The sequence below is a fragment of the Musa acuminata genome, chromosome BXJ2-6 (assembly GCF_036884655.1).
Source record: "Musa acuminata AAA Group cultivar baxijiao chromosome BXJ2-6, Cavendish_Baxijiao_AAA, whole genome shotgun sequence".
Lineage (NCBI taxonomy): Eukaryota > Viridiplantae > Streptophyta > Magnoliopsida > Zingiberales > Musaceae > Musa > Musa acuminata.
Window position 1 is genome coordinate 44037882 of NC_088343.1, and position 25859 is coordinate 44063740.

A 25859-nucleotide genomic window follows, 5' to 3' on the forward strand; every position below is an offset into this window, starting at 1 on the left:
TAACAAAAAATCATAATTATTTGAGCTAACTAATGTTAATTATAGGGATATTGAGAGTAAACATCACACTGCAAACAGAGAGATATTTAAGGATTCAATTGATGAACATATAACAATTAGATGAAAGAATGATGGAGTGGATTTATTGTGCATTTTGATTAATTCTAACTAGAAATAATCTTTTACAATGTGGAGCACAGCCAACTTTGGAGGTCACTGCTATGGTGCTAACATCCGTAACATAACATACTATCAATTGATAACATAAGAAACCCAATCCAACTCGTTAATTCCCACGATTCATGTCCCAGCAAACTGTGTGGAGGCACAAATATACCACCTGAATTGCTATAAAATTCCCAACAATCCGAGGAATGAGTCGAGACATATGAAGATAAACGTTCTCTTGATTCACATTTTGCTGTGCCAATGTGAATTGCTTCAGTCATATGAGGCTCACAGGAGGAAACAAAGCAGCAGCAGCATCGATGGCATTCTGGCATAATGCAGAAACACTACTGTGCTGTAAATGGCCACATCTGATCAAATTAAACAGTGAAAAAAGGATGAAGTCTGTCTGATTTCCTGTTATTGGCATGCATCATAATCTCAGAACATGTCAAGTACTCAATGCATCTAATGCCATATTAGAATCAGCATTTTGTAAGATCTACATGAGACTCAAAGTAATTTATATAGTCTATCCTGATGAGAACAATGAGATATAAATGCAATGCGAGTTTATACTTACGTATGCTCCCCTGACTAAATTTCATGCCATATAATAAAAGGCTTTCTTTGTACCTACAAGAAGAGAAATATTTGGAATTTACACTTAGGAAACCCAAACTGATATGAGAGAATATTTTTACGTGACATTTACTCTTCCGATGAAACATATCGCTATCTCTGAGGTCATTTTGGTACACAGAACTAACAATATTTTGCTAAACTACACATTCTGAACAAGAAAAAGTTGTCCGAGATACATACACAAGTAGTCAAAACGAAAACAAGATATCAAGATCAAGAAGTAGAATTACTCATCAAACATGCACTTGGTAAGGAAAATAATTAAATCTCAAAAAAATAAACAAAGAGACAAACCAATGAGTAAAAACATGAAATCCCAATAACCAATGATTGTCACACCTTCAATGAAAACAGCTCAGAATCGGTCTCGTTCAACCAAAAGCTATCCATTCAAAGATTAAATGCGCCCATATGAGTCAAGAACAGTGCAGTAAACACACCACATGCATGCATCACACAGATCCTCCAACTCAAAGAGCTCCTGAGATTGAAACAAAAGCCATAACACATAAGTGGCCATATGAAAAACAGGCATCACACAAACTAAAGGCCGGATCTTCACTAACAATGTGCATTAAACAACATGTATGTTATTGGTTTAATCAAAGCTCAATAACAAATACGTACATACATACATACATATTTATATGAAAAAGAGGCATCACACAAACTAAAGGCTGGATCTTCACTAACAATGTGCATTAAACAACATGTAAGTTATTGGTTTAATCAAAACTCAATAGCAAATACATAACATACATACATACATACGTACATACATACATACATACATACATGCATACATGCATACATATATATATATATATGTGTGTGTGTGTGTGTGTGTATATATACATACATATATATATATATATTTATATTTATATTTATATGTATGTATATGTGTGTATATATATATGTGTATGTATATATATGTATATGTGTATATATATGAATGTATATATTTGTGTGTGTCATGCCAATGACAAAACTAGCTAGTATGAAGAATTACTTATAATCATTGCATCAAAATCATAGACAGATCCTATACACACTGTATGAAACTATTTCTCACAATAACAAATTAGCTGCATTTTCTATAAGAAATAAAGCAAAAAATAAATGACAAGTATGGCACATTATAAAACTTAGCTACCTTGATGGAGAAAGCCCCAAGATTTAGCTGGCATCTTCCTGAGACCAAGCAACATTGAAATCTAAAATTTCACAAGAAAGAAGGCCTCCAAGAGCTAAAACAAGCATATTAAATTTGGGTTCTCATTAATCAACTTCCCCTTCCTTCTCCACTGATCCAATCAATATGCACATATGAAGCCTAATCAAACTATCAAATCAGTAACAAAAGTAAAATCCACATCGATCGTCATCCGATCCCATCAATCAGATGATCTAAATGTTTGATTTCTACAATTTAGATCGAAGAACAAGAACAAAAATGGCTCAGACACGCACAAATGAAGTCATCAAGGCGGTCCTCGAATGACATCGATATCAGATTCGAGAAACGAAATAGTCATCACAGCCACAAGAGCAGAGTGAAAGAAAATGAGAAAACAAACAAACGAAAACGGAAGGGAGAATGAAAGAACGAAAGGAGAGAGCAGGAACAAACCAAGACGGCTGGAACGCAAACGCACCCGAACGGCCGAACCAATTAATGAGGAACCCTAACCCTAGATTTCAATTTTGGGCCGACACTGGCACTGAGCCGTAAACAGGCTCAAAACTTGCATTCATGTTTTGGGCCCACCAAACCCGACACATAAATACACCGAGTCTCCACGCATCAATTAATGGGCCCACCAAACCCAACACGTACGTACCCCAACTCTCCACGAATCCATCAATTAGCATTTCTTGTGCAGCTTCTTCTCTGATCTCTTCGAAGAAGATGGTTTCGATCTCGACGCCGATCTCCTTCATTTCAAGCCAGAAATGGTTCCATCCTTCCCTGGACGTGGACAGATCAGAATCTATCGATCGGCTTATGTTCGTGAAACCTCCTTTCTCCTCATGAGACCTTCAAAGCCTATCTTCCACCTCCCATAGAGAATCCAGGAGAACATGGCGCTGCTGCTCCGGAGGCATCTTGGTGCGAGCGTTCACCCGAGGAAGGAGCTCGTCATCTACTGCAAGGAATTAAGGACGAGAGAAGCTGTATGGCTACATGGGGTTGCGAACGGTGAACCAACCTTCGTCAAAGTGCAGCTCGAGCACAGATTTAGCGGCTGCATTCCCTCGAAGCCCTACGTGGGTTTTGCCACCCATGTCAAAGAAAGAACAGAAACTGCTGCATCTTCCTCTTACGAGAGCTACGGGCTCCCAGTTCGGGCCCTTCTTCATTACCATGTTGCATGCAGCTTTGTTTAGTACGGCCTCCCTCCTCTCCTCCTGTTGAAGCCATGGATGCTGAGCTTTCTAAGCCTCCTGCAAGCGCTCTCGAGCCAGCACAACGCAGCCTGCTCTTGTAGCAACTCAAAGAGCCTCCTCCCATTCTGCATTGGCTTGGACTCCAATGTAACCAGCGTGGATATATGAACTTGGAAACCTTGAAGAGCCTCCAGTGGGCTTCATAGCCACTGACAGTATCACTAGCGTTGAAGTATGCTTTGCTTCAGGCAGACGAAAAGCTTGGCATCCTCCATTGACATGCACAGATGCATCGATATGGATTCAAAGCCAGGATCGTGAGGTGGGGGTGATCAAGCCGACCATCTGCAGGTGTTGTTTTCATGGTGCAGCGTCGTCAAAGACCAATATCCAGAGAGTAATTCTGGTCCACTGCTAACGTACTGCGATCTGCCACCCACACGCTGTCATCCAAGACACAGTATGTTACCACAAATCCACTGCAGGCTTCCTGAGTTTTCTGGGATCCTCTTCTGCATGCTGGCTTCCACCGGTCGCCATCTTCAATGAATGCCCATGGTGTCCTGAAGTGAGGAAGGGTGGGTCGATTGCCCTGTGATGTTACCAGAGATTAGGATGCTTTGTGATGTGGGCGGCCATGCGTCTGGTTTCTTTCGTGAAGGTCTCTTTCCTCTGGTAGTGGGCACCTCGTGGCCGATCCGCCTTCACAGACCTCCAAAGATCAGTAGAATGAGCTATCAGGTCGAATAAGCTATATAAGTAAAAAAGTCCGGTTCGATTCGAATTGAAATTGGATCTCCATCAATTCAGATTTTATATGATTCGATAATTTTAAATCAAATTGAAAACACAGTCATACGGTTCGATTTCAATTTCTAAAATTTCCGAACCCATTTAAAAAGAAAAAAACACAAATGGATTTAATTGTGTAATGAGTTTGAATATTAGTAAAATAATTTATTTTTCTTTATCAAACAGGTGATTTGAAATTAAATCAAAATCGATAATTTGAAATTTAATCGAAATCATTGATTCAAAAATCAAAACCGAAACTATATAGTATTAGTGAATATTTACGCCGTGAGCGAGATGTCAGCACGGCTCGGTCCAATCCCGAATGCACAAGGTTTGCTTACGCGGAAGCTCAGGTGGTAGAAGCAAGTGGCCTGCTTCCTCGTTGTTAGGTTCCTATACACAGGCTGAGGTTAGGAGAGGAATTTCCGGACTCGACCCATCCGAATGTTAAGTTAGTGTTGAGTGAAGTAAGAAAGTGTTGAATGCTCGAAGTCCTCCCTTGATGCCAATCAAGGGGTTGACTTTTATATATACGAACAAGGGTCGATCGTATGTGATCTATTAATGGTAGCCGACTCCTTGAACTGCTGGCTTATACCTCTTGTGTGAGCACCAATTGACCTGCACAGATCCGCACCATGTGACGCTGTTCCAAGCTTTTTGGAGCGGCTTTGTATTATACGACGTCGTATCGTATAGTCTCGAATAGCGTAGGAACAAGCGATCATCCAATCATAGTTCGAGGTGTCATATTAACGCAATGCACAATATCAATCCTAAGGTTTCGTAATAGCATTGACATGGCGGACTATTATTGCAATGGTAGTACCAGAATATGCCCTATCATATATAGAACATCTCGAGGCTTTCATATTGTTTATATTGGATGCTAATACCGTTCAAAAACTTATGATATACTATAAATATCTAAAATCTTTCATCCACATATAAAAGCAAAGCATGGATCAATCAATTCGAGATGGGTCCATGACCATGTGATCGGAGCACCCAATCACGTGAAGGATCATCCCGCTAAAAAGCGATCGAGTTTCCTCCAACATACGCATATAGATGGGAGTGATGGGTACAACTGGTTGATGTTCTATGGCACAGATCAGAAGCCTTCGTCTTCTAGCGTGTGTGTGAGAGAAACGTGTTAGGGCAGGTGACTAAGTAATGGCCGAAGTTGATCGTCTTTATCTGCTTCAAACAAGTTAGGTTTGGGAATGGCGATCAAAGGTGCGGTGGAGGCAATCAGTTTTCTCAAAGCAAAAGAGGCTTTGGACAGCAATTAATGTCATTGAATGCCTCGAGTCGCATCGATCCATCTCAGCCCTGCCAACCCAATCAATTGTTCATTAATTTGCTGCCCGCTAATATTACTTACCACTAATAATCTTGGAAATATAAGGTCATCAAATGAAGGTCATGTAAAAAAAGAATTCTTTTAAGTAACGTTTTTTTTTTTTTTTGTCTTTAACCTCGTCTATTATTTTTTACTTTGAACTTTTTAGAAATAATAGGATAAACTTTTAATTTATGTATTATTATTTTTAATTATAATTCTAAGTTGTAGGATATGAGAGATCTTGCATATATATATATATATATATATATATATATATATATATATATATATATATATATATATATATATATATATATATATATATATATATATATATAAAAGTATGTGAAGTTTATCTTTTTAACCTAAAACAGAAAAATAATTATAACAAGGATAATTGATTTTCACTTATTGAAAAAAGATCGATAGTGAAAGTCGATGACATTAAGAGAAAAAAAATAAAAAATAAACGTAAATTGAAAAGATCGAATCACTGTAAATTTATTTATCTCTCTTTACTTGTATTTGTGACTTTGTCTTATTCTTTATAATTTTAACTTTGAGTTTTTGAAACGTATAAATTCATCAATCGAGTTTTAAATGATTAAAAATATTATTACACTAATTCACCTGCTCCTAGTGTCATCAGGTTCATACCAATTGGTATAAGTTTCTCTCGTTTATATTAACACCGAAAAGAGAATATATATATATATATATATATATATATATATATATATATATATATATGTGGGGCAAAACAACACCTCATACACCTCATATATGGACAAAATTCTGATGTTGCTTTCAAAAGCAATGTATGGCAATACATGATTTACTCCTAAGGAGATTTTAATATAAACCAAATTCCCAAAGTCTTGGGGGTTCATTTTCACCGATAAGGACGTGATTGGATTGCATTATGTATCTTATTAAGTTATTATTAGGAGTGAAAGAACCTTTATTATCGTGATGAAATCATTCATAATAATGACTCCTTTGTTGTCTGATGCGTGAATGAAGAAGCCGCAAACCTAACGCTCAGTTCTCTGAGGATCTGTGCTGTGGAATCTGTGTCAAGTAATCCTCCTTTGCTTCGGAGTTATGAGGAGGTCTGAAGGCATTAAATGAAATCAAATCTTCTCTCCGGCTGACCCGATCAGGCCCGCTCGCCACAGAGCCGCAACAGCCACTGCGCTTTCATGGATGCCAACGATGGATCTCCACCTCTCGTTCGGCCGAAGAAATCAATGCCCGAATGGAAGCCATGTCCTTTGCTGACCAAATACAACTCCCAACAGTGTCTCCCCATGCTATTTAAACCCCCCTCCAGCCCCTCACGTTCCTCACCCATCCTCCTCCTCCTCTTTCTTCTTCTTCTTCTTCTTCTTCTTCTTCTTTCTCACAACTCCATGAAGATAACCTTTGTGCTCATTGCTTTCCTCGTCTTCGTGTCTTTAGCCCATGCGGGCCGGACAGCGCCAGTGGAATATCCAGAGAAGACCAGCCTTCAGGTGCACCGATGATCCCCTACGCACTCTGGTTTTTAGTGCTTTTGTTTGGAGAAACTAAGTGATCTGTGGTTACTGTAGGGCGTGCAGAAGGAGACGCCGGAGAGGGTGGAAGGATGTGAGGGCGTCGGGGCGGATGAATGCTTGATGAGGAGATCCCTGGCAGCTCACACTGACTACATCTACACCCAGGAGCACCATTAAGAGGGAGGTGGTGACACGGTTGTGCTCTTTTGGCTGGTGGATCTTTCTGCCACAAGCATTCCATCCATCGTGTCATGATCACTGCTATGTCTCATGTGTGTTGCTGGCTTTAGGAGTAACATGCAGGTCGTGTGATGCTGACCTGCATCTATGTTCTATGTTTCCAGGACTCGTAAACACCAATAAATATAGGGTAAATTTTGGTTTTATGTTAATGTTCTTGTCATCCTAAAAGTGCATGAACAAAGCATTGATTTCATCTGTAAGAGGAAGATAAAACTCTCTAAACAACCAGCTGGTCCTTTTCTTAATCCTATTCTTCTCTTATCCGAATGTATGATGCCGACAAAGAACAAGTGTTCTTTCTCCTTCTCCACGAGCAAACACGCCATTGGAGACTTGGCCTGGTAGCGACGAATACACTCGGTCATCGTTAAAGACTCAAAGTTCCCTCGCAACTCGAAGTACACCGATACCGATGGCGTATACGGAGCCAAAAACGGAATCGTTCTTCCTCCTCCTCCTCCTCCTCGTTAAATCCTTTTCCTAATCAACGTAAGGTCGACTTCGGACACGCTATGGCCGACGATGCATCTCTCAGTCTATGTTGTGGACGAAGGCTATAGAACACTTGAGAACCATTCAAATGGATCCCTGTGAATCTTCTCCTTCGCTCGAAGGTCGACGATACGACTGGTATTACCTCGAACGTCTCGATGCGTGGAACCTCCAACATACATATTCTTCGATGTTGTCACCCTTCGAGCCACGACTTCGATGCCGAAGAACGAAACAAAGTATGTCTTCGTTCTCCCCGAGAAACAGCCACTTGGACAAGTTGCCAACTTGTCGTCATCTACAAAGTTTTGTCTCATGAATATTAATTCGATCGTGTCCATGTCAACTTCTAAGCCTTAACAATTATCCAGAAGAGTTTAGAATGGTCAAGGATGTTAGCAATAAATTTAAGTTTATGGCTCTTAAGAAAGTGGTGTATTTAATTATATATCTGATAAAGTTATATTTGATCGGCACTTCAGGAATCCAGGACCCTTCTTCTAATATGGAACAAAATATCCTTATCAGCATTCAGGAATCAAGAACCCTCTTCTAATACTAATCTGAGAAAAAAATATTTGATCGATTGATCATTGATGTGATCCATAGGCTCATAAAAAATTATCCGTTTTGAACGGAGGTATACCCATCTTGATTTTACCTATTTCAAGCTCACAAGCTCCAAAAATACCTCTAAGGATTTATTAATTCTTAATTTTCCTACTCCTCCTATATCCAAGCCCTAATAAGTAATAATATTCTTGAGGAAAATACATCTTGGCGTGGCTTAACTCGCGAGAGGCTAGACCCCTCGGGAAGGAATACCCACTCAGTGCTTGTGCGACTCACGACTTAAGTGATGAGTTTTGTTAGCGGTGTACGTATTGGGCTTCAATGGGCCGAGCAAAGCAACTTTCCCGCCAAATGATCATAGAGTAGTACTTTTCTTACTTGAACATAAGTACTCTGGCTTACCTGGCCTAGCACTGGAAGCTATCATGGGACCCCTTGGACTACCTCATCTAATACCACTCAGGGGGCTGATAAGTACGCGCGCAAGAGTCGGTTGGATCGGGGCAGCAGTATCCCCTCACCGGCCCTTGAGATTCCGGAACTCGAGAGGAGGGGCGGAGCCGATGGGGAAGCGGCGGCGGATGTACTGGCTGCTGAAGACGGAGCCGGAGGAGTGGTCGTGGGAGGACCAGCGGTCCAACGGCGGCGTTTCGACCTGGGACGGCGTCCGAAACCGACAGGCTGTCAACCACATGAAGGCCATGCGGGCGGGCGACCGCTGCTTCTTCTACCACTCCGGCGCCGCCGCCCGCCGCGTCGTGGGCGTCGTCGAGGTCGTCAAACCCTGGTACACTATCGCCGCCGGAGGTGAAGACGGCGCGGTGGACGTTCGGTCTCTGGGGGAGATGCGGAAGCCCGTCGAGCTACGGGATATCAAGGCGGAGGCGGAGGCTCAGGCCATGAAGGGGTTCGCGCTTCTGAAGCAGCCGCGACTGTCGGTGGTGCCCGTGCCCGAGGGCATCTGGGAGAGAATCTGCGAGATGGGCGGTGGATACGGAGATGCAGCGGCAGAGGAAGAGGAGGAGGAGGAAGCGCAGCCGTCGTCGCCGGAGGAGCAGGAGCAAGACGAGTGAGGGAAGGCGGCAAGGGTTCTGGTCTTTTTGGGAACCGGAGGTACGCCGCTCTCTTTCCTGATGCAGATCTGCCGTCCATCTATGATTGGACGGCGGATCTTAGATTCTTTGCAGTTCGACTTAGTTTTGTTGATCTGTGAATCGTAACCGTCGGATTCTCTACTTTGGAAACATCTTTATGCAACACATGCCAATTCTCGTTGATTTGGAGTTTGTTGTGCCTTCTACTTCACGTAAGAGTTATTTTGGACAAGAAAACCATAACCATTCTTTCTAGTTTGATGAACCTATCTATTCCAACCATGCATTTTCCAGTAGGCTAATTTGAATGTGCAGCATATAGATAATGAAATAAATTGATACAATGAAATGAAGCTATGAAGAACTAATTTGATGGCTTTCGAGCCAATAAAGAGACTTGATCTGTTATTGCATACTGTGGGAGCTTCTGTTGCATTATCTTCAATCATATTACTGCATTGCAATAGCTTTTCCGATGATTTGTTCATCAGTTGGAACATAGTGCAACTGTTCAAACTCTGTACTTTAAATTATTGACCGTAAATTTGAACTTGATTACATGCATTTATAAACCTAATTCATTTATCACATGGGACTTCACTGTCACCGAAGAGCTACAAGAAATATAGCATGAAATATACCTACAAAGTAACTATTATGTATCTAACAGGCTCATTTATTTATTACTTCTGGATTGGCATATTGTTTATAGGATTGTTGTGGCCTCTGGGATGACAATTTTTGGGCCTCCTCTTGAGAGCAGCAAGCAATGACAGTGAAGGAGGGTGATGGCAGCGCCAGTTATTAGAGCAGCAAGCAATGAACTACATGCATGACATCTTTTTGGGAGCAAAGTTGGTTAATGTGGTTCTTTTGCATGTTCTGTAGTTCATTGATATTTTGAAGTCTGTACCTTGCCTCTATTTCCACTGAGATATATCTTTATCCTTATGCTATGTAGATGAAAGTAAATGGAAAGGGTCTATTTACCACTAACATTCCCATAAATATGAAGGGATTAGACCTTACAATCATATCATAATTAAATGATGAAAACCATATGTAGGATGGATAGAGTACATCTTAAGGGATGAAGATGACGATTGTATGATTACGGGTACAAGTATGAAATCCATATGTAGGATGGATAAAATACATCTTAAGGGATGAGGATGATGATTGTCTGGTTACAGGGTACAAGTTCATTAAGAACATATCAATTTTATAGTGTGATACATTAGCAATCAAGGAGGGTTGTAGAAATGAGAGGAACAATACATGAACATGTAATATACAGTTTCAGTGTCTCAATTTTATGCATTAGAGCATCGTATTAGGCCCCATCAACCAATAAGAAATTATTCATTTTACATTAATCATATTAATCCTAGGATCTTAATGCCTACAAATCCTTTTATCAATTAAAATATAAAAATTATCATGTATCTCAAATTTTATAAAAATTCTAGATTTCATAAAAATTGTATTAATTAAAACATAGCTTGAATCCTTTTCAATAGGAGAGGAGGAAAGATGTCATATATGGTATAAATCCTCATTTTAATTTCGTAAATAGTATTTAATTAACATACTGTTCCATTATTGCTTTTTAAAATAAGGAATAATCTTGACGTCTGAAAATTTTTATTTCCATTCTATAGAACACTCATTAGAAAACAAATTATGCTGGGATATGACATATCAGTAATTAAGGGATAATTTATTTAGGAAATAATAAAGAAATATGCTGATTATAACATATAAGCCGGACCGCCTCCATCTTGTATAAATCGATATGAAACCAAGCCTTGCAGGTCTCAGCCTAAAGCATCACAGTTTCTCATAGCCCACAGCATCATGGGCAAGAGTAAGATGAATTCCAGCTACTTCTTCAATTGTGCTTACGGTATCTTGTAGCATCCTCCATATAAAGATATTTCCCAACAGGCAGACTGGGTTTAAAGAGCAATGCTTTGAAAAGACAGAAGGACTTCTTCAACAAAGATCAATCCAGGCTTGGTGAGTATGTTTTTTCCCCTTCTTTCCTCCTGTGTTATTGTTTTATTAGTATTTCTTATGGCTGCTTCTTTTTTTTTGCTTTAATTCAGAACGTAATGAGCTCACATATAGCGAAGAGTTCGGTGGTGCTTCCTCAACAGCTCCATCTGGTTATGTTGCTGATCACAATTCCTTGACCAATTTGTTACAATGTGAGAATTACTTAGAAGATTTATGCCATAAGAGGTAATCTATAATTTGATAACGATATCGATTCCCTTGTCTCATATCTTCCTATGTTTACACTCAGAATAAACTGTTGGTCTATCCAATTCTTGTTTCTGACCATCCCGAATCAGGAAGAGGCTTATTTTCATAAAATCATCCTTGGCACTTATGAAGCATAGATTTCATGCTTGTGATATTCATATCCGTCATACCTGATCTGTGCTTAGCTTTGTTGATATCGGTAGTCTATATACTAATTCTGCATGGTTGCTATGATTTCTATGGCAAAGATTAAACTATTATAATCATTTTATTGTTACTAAATCCCAAACTTATAAATTTTCTCTTTTGTCTTTATGGAGGAAATCTATAAGAGAGGAAGCTTTGCAAAAGCTTATTGTGGAGTTTGAAAAGCAAGTGCTGAATGAGTTTGTTCAAAGCAGGTAAGTTAAATTTTATAATTAGCTGAAGTTAATTGGTATTATTATTAAACAATTTTGCTGTAGTTTATTATGTTAAAAAGATTGCTCGCAGTAATGGTTCGCATAAACCTTGTGTAAAAGCTAATAATCTATTACCATTCGAGAGTTTAGAAATGAATAATTTCTTTATTTTTCAGAATGCCATTCTTATGGACCTGATTTTCAATGCCCTTTTACTCGTTTTTTTACATCTTAAGTGGAGGCTATCGTGAGACATGCAATCTAAGTACTTTTCAAATTTTCATTGTGACTTTTCTATTTTATAGATATGTCTCTGAAATATTGTGTAATTTGCATGATTACTGGTGCTTGTTCTTTCAATGAGATTATAACATTTTGTAAATTTATGCTTCATATACCCAATTGTACATACTTTATGTTTAGATGTCCGCACTCTGCCTAAGTTTCTGATCTGTAGCATTATCTGATACTATTAGAAATTTGTTCTTCCAACTTGTGATTTTTTGATGATTTGTCTCTGCCTTGTAGATATATAACGTTAACATATCGATGTTTAAAATTAATGACAAAGGGTCCCACAACTGAAGCTTATTTAGCTTGTCGTGTCATTGGTTAGTATCAATCTCTTTCAAATAATATTTACTTATGCTTGATCGACAACATGACACTAGCTACCCATTTCTTGCGTATGAAGGATTACTGGCTCTCACTGTTGACAATGGCAATGCTGCACATGAGATAATGAAAGAATCAGTTCCACAACTTTGTGAAGCTTTCAAATCTGGCTCCAATGCATTCAAAATACTGGTATGTATGCTAATATTTGACTATCAGCTTTTGCTTGATTGAGCTTACTGATTCTAATAATTGTCATTTGGGTAGGTGTTACAATGTCTGGCTATTGTCACCTTTGTTGGTGCAAGTAGTCCAGATGAGGTGCAGCTTTCAATGAAATATATATGGGAGACATGCAATTCAGCAGATTCTACCAACACTGTGTTAGCTGCAGCATTATCTGCATGGTCATTTCTCCTTTCAGCCATTGATGGGTGGAGGATACATTCGGAGTATTGGAAGGGGTATACAGAATCCAATCAATTTATTTTTGTTATGTCTATTCTTTCTTTAAATTTGTTTAATTATACTTTGATGCAGGTCTATTTTGTTCCTTTCGACTTTATTGGAAAAAGATCAGCATTCTCTTTGTGTGGCTGTTGCTGAAGCTGTGGCCCTTATTTCTGAAATAGATAGAATAAATAATTTTTCCGAAGAAGCATGCACTACTTCTGTTGAATCACTAAAATGCAAGTTATGTGCGGAAGTCAAGAAGCTTTATGAGGAGTGTGAGGATATAATCCATGATAAAGAATTCTTGCAAAACATCCTGCAGTATTTTGAGGTAGTTTTCTTTTTTCTTTTCTACATGTTTATTTACAGTTGATATGCATGAGATACTTCTATTGAAATGATATTTCATTCCAGACTGGTGTATTTGATGAAGTTATAATGAAGACTTCTAGTCAAGATGTGATTTTAAAGGTGTCAAAGTGGAGTCAAATGATACAGGTTCCACTTCTCGTGTTCTTTCTGCTCCACTTTGGGAAATTGGTTCATTTTCTTAAGTATTTGCTGATGTATTTGGTTTTGCAGGTGAGGCACATTAAGCACTTCCTTCAAAGTGGCTTTTCAAAGCACATGAAGGTCAGTAATATTGGATGTCCATTTTATTTTATTTTATTTACTTTCCATATGAAAGTAAGTTACCTCTTGCTTAATATATTAGAGAACTACTATTAGTGAGCTTTATGTTATGTACAGGACAATGAGCGACTTCATGATATATTTAAGTTCATAGAAGTAATTCAAGGAAATCGTCCAGTTGAAAAGGTGAGACTGTTGCAGAAATTCATGTCATTTAATATTTATATTCACTATTCTTTTTCTGTCCAATGACATTTATGTTCAGTGCTATTTTACCTTTATATTCCCTAAATTGTCTTGTGCATACAGATATTTGTGCTAACATCTGCTGATCCAAAGGAAAGGACCATGCTGAGAAATAGACAACGAGCGTTGTCTCAGGTACAATCTTACATTACCTTTGTTTTTTTTTTTTTTTTGTTAGTCTTCCAATTTCTTAGATTTTATTAGTTGATAAGAGAGTTTATTGGATGGAACAGTGATTCTTGCAATTAACTGTAATGATGTGGCAGCATATATGTAAGTAGACTAATTCCTGGGTGCTACATAATTCTTTTTTGCAGATGAAGCATTTCTCGGATTTATGCCTATGAAGAATATATCTACAATATGGATTGAATTGATGATGCATGAATCTTGCCACATAATCAACCAACTCAAGAAGAGCACAGAGAAGTTCTCTCTTGTTTCATAGCAACATTAACAGATTAATAGAATTTGACAATTTATTATGATTCCATTACTTTGTAATTGATAATTTCTGGTGCATGGAAGACAATCTAAGTTAATTTGCTTGATTAGAAAGTAATACTAATATTATTATGATCTTTTTCTCATTCATATGGAGGGCTTCACAATGATGATGCATGAAGTGTTTTGCCACTGACATGACCTGTTACAGTTCCCTAGGCAAAGGAGATCACTTTTTCTCTGACAAGCATTTACTTGACTGTTTTGTAGCTTTGATTACCTAGTACAAACTCATTTATGATTGTCCATTGTTTCTCAATAGCTCTCAATATCTATCTTTCAAACTTGTGTTGCAACTTTTGTAGCTCATAACCTGTTTCAGCACAGCTCTGAAGTAACAGGGAAGGTCAATTTCCTTCACACTATCACATCAGTCATCAATAACTCAGTGCCACATTCTGGTGGTGGAAGGCTTGTGTGATGGATGGTGACCATCACAACTCATCCCTAATTTCTGGAACAGTGATAGGGCATGGGCAGAGTGGAAAATAAGACGAAAGCAGCATCATTACAGTTGCCAACTTTGAACCCTGAGAGGTTGAGATCCAAATAATGGAGCCATCCTGTCAACTTAGTTACAGAAAGAAACTATGGCTTTGGAACTGCTTGAAGTCATTCTGCAACACAAACTGAGGAAAACTTATGTCAGCATTGATAGCATAACATGAGAACTCTGATCATGTTTTTGTACTGGATGTGAGAAAATGTTCACCAGTCCAACTTTTACTTGATCCTCACTTGTTGTTGAAGCTTTTCCCATCTCTGACACCCACTCAAATATGGTCATTGCAGCTTGGTGTGCTGTGGTCATTGACTGCGATTGACATGCCTACAAGCCAAGCCCCATTAAGTGCCATTGACATGCCTCCTCCATGAAGATCCACATGCTGGATACAGGCATAGCTTTGAAGGAGTCTTGTTATCCCACAAGATGAGATGTTGGTTGGTCTTCTTAGGCTCTGCTTCTACTGAAGAACAATCTCTACTGATGTATGAAACCAGAGTTGATGAGCTAACAAGTCACATCACTGGTTGAGTACCAACATGAATTCCACACCTGAAGCAACAACAGAGTTGGTGAGAACTAGACTATCTTGCAGAGGTTTCCCCCATGTAAAGCAACTCATCACACATCAACAACAGCAGCTTAGACTAACAATTCTAAGCAAAGGTGAGGAGGAAGAGGAAAGGGTTATATGATGATGATGATGATGATACTGATGGTGATGGTGCAGCTACCTCCAGCAAATTTAAAGAGACAGAGACATGTAGAAATATGGCCACTTAGTCGAGTTGATCCCACCGCAACAAAGTATATAGCAGTTTGCATGTTAAAAGAAAGAATGCTACAATTAAGTCCACTTGAATTCTTCTTCTTCTTCGTGGGAGCCATTCCTTGGTGTTCTCCAAGCATGGGCTTCATGGGAGTAATTCTAGAAGGACTAAGTCCTAAACCCGCACTAACTACTGGACTTGCTATTGGCTTATAGCATCCTCGCCGATATGGTGCCCACTTGAGGAGACAGGTAGAGTATACTGGTAAAAATGAAGGTAGTACGTCTTTGGTTTGGTTTATAGGCTTTGGCTGCCCACCGCGTTAGATCAGGACCGTTCGTTCCATCACAGTCCCACTTCTCAAAGCATAATAAATCTTCCCGTAGTTCTCTCCCGCAGTGTGACTTCCCGCTTCCAAATGCCTCCGTTGCCGCTCGCCTCCACCCTTCTGCTCCTGCTCGCCATCCTGTCCTCGTCGTCGCCAGCCGCCGGACAGCGCGATGGCCCCGCCACGGGCACGTCCAGGTTCCGCGAGGCGCCTCTGTTCTACAACGCACCTTCGTGTCCGGCGCCCCTGCCTCCGGGGCCCGACTCGGCCTGCTCCCCTGACGCGCTGGTGCACGTCGCCATGACCCTCGACGTCACCTACCTCCGCGGCTCCATGGCGGCCGTCCTCTCTGTCCTCCAGCACACCGCCTGTCCCCAGTCGATCTTCTTCCACTTCGTGGCCACCTCCGCCACGGGCTACCTCAGCGCGACCGTCGCAGGGTCCTTCCCCTCCCTCGCATTCCGGATCCACCCCTTCGCCGACGAGCCGACCGTCGCGGGGCTCATCTCCACTTCCGTCCGGGCGGCACTCGACCGGCCCCTCAACTACGCACGCTCCTACCTCCCCCGCCTCATCCCGCAGTGCGTCCGCCGGGTCGTCTACCTCGATTCCGACCTCGTCCTCGTCGACGACATCGCCGGCCTGGCCTCCACCCCGATCCCCGACGGCGTCGCGCTGGCGGCTCCCGAGTACTGCAACGCCAACTTCACCTCCTACTTCACGCCCACCTTCTGGGCCAACCCGGCGCTCTCCGTGGCCTTCGAGGGTCGGCGGGCCTGCTACTTCAACACCGGCGTCATGGTCATGGAGCTCGGCCGGTGGCGCGACGGCGGGTACACGGAGCGGATCGAGGAATGGATGGATCTTCAGAAGCGGATGCGGATCTACGAGCTGGGCTCACTGCCACCGTTCCTGCTGGTGTTCGCGGGTCGGATCGCGGCGGTGGAGCACCGGTGGAACCAGCACGGCCTCGGCGGCGACAACTACCGGGGGCTGTGCCGCGACCTCCACCCGGGGCCGGTGAGCCTGCTGCATTGGAGTGGCAAGGGCAAGCCGTGGGCGCGCCTCGACGGTGGGCGCCCGTGCCCGGTGGACGCTATCTGGGCACCCTATGACCTCCTCCTCCGCACCGCGATGCCCATCGACGACTCCTGATCCGACCCGGATCCACGATGATCGACCAACCCCACCCGATCCGACCCGAAACTTCACCTCTTCCCTTCCATGTCACCATGACCTTCTTCTCTCCTTTCCTGAGAAGTGTAGATTACTTAAGCCTTTCTTAGTCAAATGTAGATTACTTAAGAAGCCATATATAACTAAGATTGCATAATAATGATGAAATAATGGAATCATATACTACAATGTAATGAATTTTTGGTTCTAATGTGTCTCAAGAGGAAAAAATATAAGAAATCATGTAGGAAGGAAAGGCATCAATAATTATTTATTATATTTTAATTTTAGTTTTATTATGATATTTTTAGATTATCGAGTACACTCGATTAAAAAAATATATCTCAAAAATATTAAATTTAAGAAAGTAAAATTGAAGCCATTACTTGTAATTTCCTATTTATTTTTATTTTTCTTTTCCTTTATAATAAGCACTAATATGCATTTTGGTTGGCTTAAGTCAAAGCAATCAATCATGATGTCATTACTTCCCTATCATGGAAATGAAAAGGGGTGAAGGAACCTCCAATTAAACCCTATTGATGCTTTAATTTGGGCAATATATTTGATGGCTCAATAACAACTTGATAGGAACCTTTCACCAGAATTAAGTGACTTGAGAGAGAAGATAGATGCTTCAATGAAAGATCATTAGAGAACACCAACTCCCAATTTGAGAGTGCCTACTTTAACATCTTGTCATTTTCTTCCACTATCATGATGGTGTGGATTGGAATCTCTTGGCCAAAAATGCATGTCAATGTCATGTCACATTAAAGCACAAAGATCCATATTAATTACATCATTTACCAACCCATGCATTTTGGTCTCCATCCACATGACCCCATGCTACCATCCACATGTCCTTTATGAGGTCCCAAATCTATGACTAGGCCATGAAAGAACCATCATAGTGAGGCATGGATGTTCATGTTGTGCAATAGTAATTCCAATTTTATGTAGTTGATGGTCATACATATCAGTGCTTCTAATTAGTTATTTAAATTACTGTCAAATCAAATTTATTTTATGAATATTTTTTTCATCATTATATTATATAGATAGAATGTTCAACGTATCACAATACGTTGAATCTCTCACTAACTTGAGTGTCGAAATGATCGTAAGACATTCACGCGAGTCGTCATAAATAACGATTCAATTTATCGATACTTTCGAGTCGGGAGATTAAATCAGTTCGATTGTCGAAATGATCGTAAGGATTCAATTTCTCGATACTTCGGAGTCAGATTAAATCAATTCGATTCTATATAGATCGATGATCAATTCGGACACTAATCAAACATGATCGATAACACACACTCGGATCACATTCTCCGCACACACACACATACACATATGTGACTTAAGCTTCAATCATGCATCTAAACCTAAACAACCTCTTCCGCCTCCGGCTTTCTCGGATCGAAAACTGCCTTCAAGGTGTTCGACATAAGGCATCGTGAATGTCCTCCTCCACCAGACCTCAAAAGCTCCCCGAAGATTAGGGCAGTCGTCGCCGACCTTCAAGAAGCTCCTCAACCAGGACAGCAGAACGCTCTGCTGCTCCTCCAAGGGAAGCGTCGTAATCGTTCGGTCAATTCCTTCTTCCACGGCGTGCCGGTCGAACGACCTGCTGCTACCGCGCCGCAACCAGCCATAGTCATCGATCAGTGGCTGCAACCAAACACGTAGCAGCAGCTTGCGGGTCTCCTTCGAAGGAAGCATCTCCCGGTTCCCGATGGCGACGAAGATCCTGGAGGTCACGCAGCTCACCTGGTGACGCGCCATGGTTGGCAGCTTCGAGTGCAGCTCTGCGAGCTCATCTTGGCTCGCCCATATCGATGCGAACTCATCTGCTGCATGCCTGACTGCTAAAATCTCAACCAACCAGAGGAGATTATCTACCTCGAGAGATATCCGCCGCACCACTCGATCTCTGCTTCCCAAAGGCTCATGCGAAAACCCAGGCTCGGATGCACATCTGAACAGATTCAACAGTGACTCCAAGCAATGCCGGCATGAACCGTACAAAGTTTCAGTGCAGATGCCGACAGATCCATCACGATCACTTTCCTTCAGAAGATTCAACACCAGGGATTTCATCTCGCGCCGGCCGCGATCCTCACTGCTTCCGAGGACGAGATCCATTATTTGGGCGAGCGTATCGGTCGGTGGGTTGGATGGATCAGAAACTACTCTGTCTAGTATTGGACCGACGCCATAACTATCATCCCGAAGGTGTCGGACTGATGAGATCACGTTTTGTTCTTCTTCTTCTTCCACCCAAGGCACTGCTTCCAGGTAATCCAGGCACGACTCGATGCATGCATGGAAGCCAAGTGATTCAGCAACCTGTAAAACGAGTTCTGGGATCTCAGGAACAATCATAGTTGCAGAACGAGAACGAACAGGATGAAGAACTCACAAGCAAGAGGTATGTAATGAATGGCATCATACGTTACGTACCTTCAGAATTCGAAGGACGCGTGAAAGGCTTCGCTTGATCAATCTGCATTTGATTTCTTTACAGTACATTAATCCCACGACCTCGAGGAAGATCTCGACGTCTTCGCAGTCTGCTATTTCGACTTGTGATGCGGGAGACAGCCTCGAGAGCTTATCTGCAAAGAAGCTGCTATGCTCTGCGAGAATGTTCCTGTGAACACTCATCCTCATGGAGGAACCTTCCTTTCCATGCAGAGTAACTTTCATGTCGCTGGTCTCTGGCCGACCGAAGGAAGCGTATATCTTACGTTGCTTAGTCTCGATGCTCTGCATTTGTGGTCGATCGACGGAGTTCGAGGAGATCGAAGCGGCGGTTGCAGAGTTAAGATGGATGTGGTCATCATCAGCAAGCTTAGACCTCAGCGGAGCCGAGACTAATCTTTTGTCCACGGGGGGCAGTGACGATCTCTGAATCGACGAGGCCTTGGAGTGCGGCGGAGAAGCTGTTTTCCTCTTGTCTTGATGGTTTCGGTTCTTCTCGATGGCTGCAGGGGAGGGGCAACACCAGAACCCTTCCGGGGTTACCGCAATAGGAACAGTTTTGATCCTCGTGTGACCCTGTTGAAGCCTTCGAACTGTGAAATCTGCCATTTCTGATGCTTGCTACGTTCTTCAGGAAACAAAGCTCAATCTTGCAGGTCCCAACAAGAATCCTTCTTCTCAACTTTCCTAGGAAGAACACTGGCCCGGAGCTTCAGAGACAAAGCACGACGAAGCATAGGAAAGAAGAATCCAAGAAAATGACAGACAGCGAAAGAGAGAGCATCAACAGCGCCATAGAGATCCACTTACCTCAGCTCCTCTCCGTCTCCTCCAGGGGACTCTGATGATCCGGAACCGAGGTCCAATGCTGAGTGCGAATGGAGACACAACAGGGGATGGATGGAATCAGGAGACAGAAATGATGGCTTCCTCAAATCATTCTTCAGATCCAAGACGTGAAAAAGACGACACCTTTAGCTTTAGCGAATGCGGGTGTCGATGCTTTCCCCCTCAGAGATGTTTCCGAGCCATCATCTTCCGGCATCAGACATGCACACTTTTGTTCATGGCATGCCAAAGGAGCTGCACTCACCTGCTTCATCAGTCTTGTGACCCTACTCATGCAGCTCGCTTGAAATGTACTCATCGTTCAGCAGTATCCCCCGGCCCTCTCATCTCAATCCATGGAGCTCCTTAGACCCCCAAATTAAAGGTGAGCAAGAGGGAACAGGTGGGGTTTATCATGAGAAATTAATTCTTTTTTTTCTTTCTCTTTTGATTCAAATCTGAAATTTCGTGGCATGAGGAGAACGAAAGCAGCCATCATCATCAGCCCCAGGTGGAACCTTCTACCTTTAAATAAAGCTCATGCCTTTGCGCTGCATGTTACTGGAATCATACACGACTTCTCTGGTTTCTGCAGGAGAGAGACAAAGACTGCTGTGGCAGAGGAACTGAACACAACAAGACCACAATGTGACAGATTTGGTACCCACCACCAAATACTGCCTTCTCCTTTGGGCTTAACTGACACCATCAATGCTTTGCTGGTAATGGAGCTTGCAGATGCCTCAATGAAGAAGACGAAGAAGGACCCATGTTTGTTCCATCATGTGGCTGAGCAAAAGAGCTAACTTATATCACCTCTTGTTTGATTAAAATCAAGAAATTTTTTTTCTCATGATAAGTTTTCCTTACGCAAATGGCTTCTATTTAGAGAGAGAGAGAGAGAGAGTTTATGCAGGCAGACTCTGTTCTTTCGCCATGATTGGGGGTACGGTGCAACCCCATGCACCATATCGAGGAATAAGATGGGAGAGAAGGAGGACGAAGGCAACCTGCAGACGGAGTCACGCCCTCCATGGCAAGACGAGCGCAAGCAGTTGGTTGTCTTCCCTACGCCAATCTATTAAGGCTTATTATAATTTACTAGCGAGAAAGCTCAACAATTCCATTGTCGTCTAGTCCGGTTAGGATACCTGGCTTTCACCCAGGCGACCCGGGTTCAAATCCCGGCAATGGAAACTTTTAGTAGTTGTATCTTATTCTATTTTATGTTCTTTATCTTATATATATATATAGTATTTTGTTTTCAGTTGTATGTTAGCAAGTTTTCTATAGGAGCATAAATACCATTATTTCAATAAGTCAAAAATCCATTAAAAATCTTCTTTCTTCGTTAAAAATAATTATATTTCTTTGGAGAATATTAATTTTATTTCTTTTGCTTTTTAGTCTCGTCTTAAGTATCTATTCCCCTCCTATTTTTGTTTTTTGTTTAAATATGGTATGTGTTTTCATACATACAAAGAGTTAAGTTAGGTTTTAGCTCATCTTAGGTTATCTTCACAAGCATTTACATACGTGATATTGTTATTATTTTCGGTCTATCGATGCTCGCTCGACAACAGATGAAATAGCTTTTAAAGAATATATCATTAAATTGACAATTACAACAATGACATTATATAATATGACCTCCACAGATTTTTTTTTTTCATTTGAAACAACAAATGCTTGCGGATATTTGGCACTTGCAAATGCATATTAACTTGAATCATTAGCGAGAATAAGGATATGAGTGATGAGGGTGATGATTAGGGTAAGACTCGCATGACATCAGTCGGCCCAGATGACGCCCCACGGGTCGACAGCACCTGATCACCACAGATCGGAACGCCTACCAAAGCACATTAACACTCACCTCCGGCTCGATCCTTCACGCTACGCCAACGGTGATGTCAAACGCCACCAGGAGTACGATTATGTCCCCTGCGGATGAGCACATCGGGTAACGGTAATTCTCACTATAAAAACCCTCGTGTTCCGAAAAAAGAGGGGAAAAAAAGAAAGACAACCTCCTATCGCTCTTCACTAACTTGATCGTCGGAGGGGTCGGGCCGAGCCTCCCGACCCGACCTGTGTATAGGGCCAGAGACGGAGCGCCTCCCATCGCGTGTCCAGGCGAAGAGTCCCCTTCCCGTGAGAGGCGAAGAGTCCCCTTCCCGTGGGAACGATTGACCCATCGCGATCGGCCCCCTCAGCAGTCTCCAAGGTCGTTCCAGGAAGATCCCCAATCATTCGAATCCGAACCTAACAGCGTCGGCCCCGAGGTCACGGCTTAAGGTTGTTTACACCAACAATGAGATATAAACATCTTCTGTCCTTGGACTAGCTTAGGATATGAGGCTAGAGAATATGATATGCAGGCAAGGCATTCTTTCACATTCAAGAAAATTTCTCTCATCTAAGTTCCTAATACTTAATTATCTCTTCTTTTTCCGGAGAGAACAGTACTCAAAGATCTCTTCTCTTTCAGATATGACAATCCCCAGAAAAACAAACCAGGTAAAATCAATTTCGTCAAGTCGAGTCGAGGTTACAATCGAATATGACCGACCGTACAAGTATGCTCAGATCTTCTATGCTCACGGCATTTTCAACATTCCATAAATTACATGGACTTATCCAACAAAGAGGACTATTAAATACAGTTTAGTAAGAATTCTATGGGTCTTGAGAATATTATTCTCCATTCTCTACAAGCTAGAATAGCTTAGATCACATCACCAGGAAGCAACATGCCACAAGTTGAAGAGAGATGATGAGGCAGTCAGAAACCAAGATAAGAATGCCATCGAAGTTGATAGCTGGTATCGTCCACAAAATTTTGGAGGGCAGTAGCTTCCATCAAGGTGGAAGAGAAGATCTATAACACCAGCAGATGCACAAGCAGCCGCAAGCGACAGTATCGACAGTACCTGACATTATGCATGGTGTATGATCAATAAAAGCAAATGAGGCCTTGGAGCAAAGTGCAGTATTATATTACAGATACATGCCATATCTCCAACAACAACGATCACCATTAGTCCAGGAAGTCGTAGAGAGCAACCAACAAAAATACAGTACACATCTACCATCGCCAGCGTACAGCTCCAAGGAATTACCAATCCCATTATTGTGACTAGAAAGCTGTTAAGTGGAAAACACAAGTGAAATTGACTCATAATTTACAGTATTATGAAGATAAAAGAGATTGTTCATCTTCCAGTAAAATTACAGGGCAAGCCCAGTACACAATTCTCCTACCAATGCAAGCACTAAAAAGGATTAACGTCTATCATCTAGCACAAAATCCAGTGATGCATGCAAAGAAGTAGTTTGTAAACCATATAGTTACAGGAACTGTTCATGCAAAAGAAAGAAGACTCTAATGTTGATTGTTGTATTTGTCTTACAAGGTCGTGAACTATAATAGAATTGGCAAGAAAATGATAGGCAACATATCAAAGAATGACTGACAAAGAACGAGTGACAAATTCTTCGCTCCTGTTTTCTTTTTTACAATTTTGTGTCTTGATTGCTTTGCCCCATGTTTTTGCAACTTGGTCACTAGCTTCTTCACCATTGTTGCCAATTTCAAATAATTTTGAAGTGGCGGTCCATGTCAACTTTAAACTTTCAAATAGATGAATCTGCAAATTGTTGATTAGCTACTGACAAGCGCCTAAGACTAAAAGACCAATCAGGTAACTAAAGATGAGCACCATGGTTGTGGCAGCTTACTGCCAATATTTCTGGAGGATAACCCTTTGGAGATTCTCTTTTTAGATCAAAAAATGAAACACAGGTTTTTTGCATAACTAGACTGAGAAAATTTACATCATAGCATATTTACTATCAGAAGTAAGAAATGGAATATATGCCATCTTATAGTTTACATGCTTGCGTTAGTGCCTCTAGTATTAGAGTCCTTTTTGCCTTAGGATTACTTTATTCTCTTCAATATAAAGAAACCCTTTCCAACACCTCAAAGTGAAACTCTAGAGAATCACGAACAAAATTTAGAGTGGCATATATGCCAGATGACATAAAATAACTCTTAAAACTTGAACGTCAATGATACTGATTCTTATATATATATATATATATATATATATATATATATATATATATATATATACATGAGAAATCAAATTGCTTTCAACATCATTCTTATATTAATTCCAAGAAGAGTTGAATATTAGGAGATGTATAAAAGACAATGACTCAAGTTAAGATTACAGTGGCAGGGATAATCTAATCTGTAAGTTGAGAGCCACAACCAGTAAGCTTACTGGAAGAATTGGAACCAACCAAACAGCTTTATAAAATTATCTACAGGTTTATAAGTCATCTAATGAGTTCCACTTGCACATTCTTTATGTCTTTACATCTATAAATCATCATGATCACTGGCACTAGACATGTGAACTTGTATAGTGAGATTGCCAGCATCAAAACCAACAACGACAGGGTATTTTCGACATGTTGAGCTACCATCTTATCCAAACTTAACTATGGTTGGAAAGACCAAAGGAATATATCATGGTAGGGTCAATCATCAAGAATGCAAATAGGTGAACATGGAGGGGCAACAAGAACTAATTAGACAGACTTTGAGGGTCCCAAACAGAACAAGAAAACACAAAGGATCAGATGATATCCAAACTGACGATTAACGCCCAAACAATTAAATTAAATCACTAAACAACAAAAGGGGGATAAAGTAACGATTTTTATGACACAAACGGAGTAAAAATTTGAATTTTTATGCATATAAATAGAACAAATTAAGGCACAAAGACACGAAGTTCGCCGGATTTGGATGGTATAGCAGGGAAGGGAAAATACCAGAAAGCGGTGTAGCTATAGAACTCGACGCCGACGGACATGAAGAGGAGGGAGGCGGAGGAGAAGAGAGCCTGCCCCAGCCTTAAGGACAAGCTGGAGGTGGTACCGACGGACCCCGGAGTCTCATCCATCGGACGGAGGAGAGGAGCTCAAGCGCATCAGATGGATTGCCTTCGCCGGCGCCAACATTCATCTTACCCTACCCTACCCTCCCCCTCCCCCTCCTCCTCCTCCTCTCCTCTCCTCTCCTCTTCCCACAAACCTTCCGTCTTATTTCAGTTCCACGGCGACGTGGCATTTTGTCGTACGTCGTAGTTGGGAGGCGCGACCGCGGGATGATCAGGCGGCGAAACGTCATCTGATGATCCGATCTTGTCCGTCCAATTAATAGATTCGTTGTCTCAAATTGAGGAATTTGTTTCGATTTCTTCCTTCATTTTCAACCCCACGTTCGATACCTCACGTCACGTGGCATTCATCTGCATCTGCCTGGCGGGGCCCACCCCC

General features: G+C 41.4%; 5 protein-coding genes, 2 long non-coding RNA genes and 3 other non-coding genes across 16 annotated transcripts; 5 read left to right on the forward strand and 5 right to left on the reverse strand.

The window, feature by feature from the left end:
- Nucleotides 1-121: 121 nt before the first annotated feature.
- On the reverse strand, nt 122-3586 carry LOC135615876 (uncharacterized). Of its 3 annotated transcripts, XR_010488180.1 has the most exons (4): nt 1970-2486; nt 1153-1294; nt 752-804; nt 122-539 (listed from the first exon to the last, which is right to left on the reverse strand). It is a non-coding gene; the product is annotated as an uncharacterized LOC135615876 (long non-coding RNA). The 3 variants fall into 3 exon arrangements; XR_010488179.1 differs by having other exon boundaries at nt 122-804; nt 1970-2485; XR_010488178.1 differs by having other exon boundaries at nt 122-1294; nt 1970-3586.
- On the reverse strand, nt 1754-1844 carry LOC135616032 (small nucleolar RNA snoR8a). Its single transcript, XR_010488261.1, has one exon. It is a non-coding gene; the product is annotated as a small nucleolar RNA snoR8a (small nucleolar RNA).
- On the reverse strand, nt 2270-2359 carry LOC135616033 (small nucleolar RNA snoR126). Its single transcript, XR_010488262.1, has one exon. It is a non-coding gene; the product is annotated as a small nucleolar RNA snoR126 (small nucleolar RNA).
- A 2761-nt stretch (nt 3587-6347) lies between the features above and the next one.
- LOC135613726 (uncharacterized) lies at nt 6348-7271 on the forward strand. Its single transcript, XR_010487362.1, has 2 exons — nt 6348-6861; nt 6940-7271. It is a non-coding gene; the product is annotated as an uncharacterized LOC135613726 (long non-coding RNA).
- Nucleotides 7272-8691: 1420 nt separating this feature from the next.
- On the forward strand, nt 8692-10243 carry LOC135615877 (uncharacterized). Its single transcript, XM_065114951.1, has 2 exons — nt 8692-9306; nt 10000-10243. Exon 1 carries the CDS (start codon nt 8757-8759, stop codon nt 9264-9266), a length of 510 nt encoding a protein of 169 aa, XP_064971023.1. The 5' UTR covers nt 8692-8756; the 3' UTR covers nt 9267-9306; nt 10000-10243.
- Nucleotides 10244-10434: 191 nt separating this feature from the next.
- LOC103990261 (uncharacterized) lies at nt 10435-14497 on the forward strand. Of its 2 annotated transcripts, none has more exons than XM_009409339.3 (13): nt 10435-11154; nt 11235-11306; nt 11396-11531; nt 11876-11956; nt 12485-12567; nt 12651-12763; nt 12839-13035; nt 13112-13355; nt 13439-13522; nt 13607-13657; nt 13775-13843; nt 13967-14038; nt 14221-14497. In XM_009409339.3, exons 1-13 carry the CDS (start codon nt 11145-11147, stop codon nt 14248-14250), a joined length of 1242 nt encoding a protein of 413 aa, XP_009407614.3. In that variant the 5' UTR covers nt 10435-11144; the 3' UTR covers nt 14251-14497. The 2 variants fall into 2 exon arrangements, with proteins under 2 accessions (XP_009407614.3, XP_018682494.2); XM_018826949.2 differs by having other exon boundaries at nt 11888-11956.
- A 139-nt stretch (nt 14498-14636) lies between these two features.
- LOC135581605 (probable galacturonosyltransferase-like 2) lies at nt 14637-17378 on the forward strand. 2 transcript variants are annotated; one of them, XM_065114950.1, is made up of 2 exons: nt 14637-15933; nt 16069-17378. In XM_065114950.1, the coding sequence occupies exon 2, from the start codon at nt 16101-16103 to the stop codon at nt 17163-17165; it is 1065 nt and encodes a 354-aa protein (XP_064971022.1). In that variant the 5' UTR covers nt 14637-15933; nt 16069-16100; the 3' UTR covers nt 17166-17378. The 2 variants fall into 2 exon arrangements, with proteins under 2 accessions (XP_064971022.1, XP_064971021.1); XM_065114949.1 differs by having other exon boundaries at nt 16082-17378.
- Nucleotides 17379-18437: 1059 nt separating this feature from the next.
- LOC103990120 (BTB/POZ domain-containing protein At3g50780) lies at nt 18438-21056 on the reverse strand. Of its 3 annotated transcripts, none has more exons than XM_009409158.3 (3): nt 20487-21056; nt 19656-20363; nt 18438-19541 (listed from the first exon to the last, which is right to left on the reverse strand). In XM_009409158.3, the coding sequence occupies exons 2-3, from the start codon at nt 20283-20285 to the stop codon at nt 18564-18566; spliced, it is 1608 nt and encodes a 535-aa protein (XP_009407433.2). In that variant the 5' UTR covers nt 20286-20363; nt 20487-21056; the 3' UTR covers nt 18438-18563. The 3 variants fall into 3 exon arrangements, with proteins under 3 accessions (XP_009407433.2, XP_009407432.2, XP_009407431.2); XM_009409157.3 differs by having other exon boundaries at nt 19656-20386; XM_009409156.3 differs by having other exon boundaries at nt 19656-20375; nt 20487-21055.
- Nucleotides 21057-21626: 570 nt separating this feature from the next.
- TRNAE-UUC (transfer RNA glutamic acid (anticodon UUC)) lies at nt 21627-21700 on the forward strand. The gene has a single exon. It is a non-coding gene; the product is annotated as a tRNA-Glu (tRNA).
- Nucleotides 21701-23010: 1310 nt separating this feature from the next.
- Nucleotides 23011-25576, reverse strand: LOC135615878 (CASP-like protein 5C1). The gene is made up of 3 exons (XM_065114953.1): nt 25353-25576; nt 23519-23651; nt 23011-23437 (listed from the first exon to the last, which is right to left on the reverse strand). The coding sequence occupies exons 1-3, from the start codon at nt 25481-25483 to the stop codon at nt 23243-23245; spliced, it is 459 nt and encodes a 152-aa protein (XP_064971025.1). The 5' UTR covers nt 25484-25576; the 3' UTR covers nt 23011-23242.
- Nucleotides 25577-25859: the final 283 nt, after the last annotated feature.

Excerpts from the sequence above, each read along its gene's own strand:
- LOC135615877 (XM_065114951.1), top strand. The coding sequence starts at position 8,757 with ATGGGGAAGCGGCGGCGGATGTACTGGCTGCTGAAGACGGAGCCGGAG.
- LOC103990261 (XM_009409339.3), top strand. Across the intron at positions 11,307-11,395 it reads CAAAGATCAATCCAGGCTTG|AACGTAATGAGCTCACATAT; the intron begins GTGAGTATGTTT and ends GCTTTAATTCAG. Across the intron at positions 13,356-13,438 it reads ACATCCTGCAGTATTTTGAG|ACTGGTGTATTTGATGAAGT; the intron begins GTAGTTTTCTTT and ends ATTTCATTCCAG.
- LOC135581605 (XM_065114950.1), top strand. The coding sequence starts at position 16,101 with ATGCCTCCGTTGCCGCTCGCCTCCACCCTTCTGCTCCTGCTCGCCATC.
- LOC103990120 (XM_009409158.3), bottom strand. The coding sequence starts at position 20,285 with ATGGCAGATTTCACAGTTCGAAGGCTTCAACAGGGTCACACGAGGATC. Across the intron at positions 19,542-19,655 it reads GCGTCCTTCGAATTCTGAAG|GTTGCTGAATCACTTGGCTT; the intron begins GTACGTAACGTA and ends CTCGTTTTACAG.
- LOC135615878 (XM_065114953.1), bottom strand. The coding sequence starts at position 25,483 with ATGGATGAGACTCCGGGGTCCGTCGGTACCACCTCCAGCTTGTCCTTA. Across the intron at positions 23,652-25,352 it reads TATAGCTACACCGCTTTCTG|CTTTCTAGTCACAATAATGG; the intron begins GTATTTTCCCTT and ends TCCACTTAACAG. Across the intron at positions 23,438-23,518 it reads TCGTTGTTGTTGGAGATATG|GTACTGTCGATACTGTCGCT; the intron begins GCATGTATCTGT and ends GCATAATGTCAG.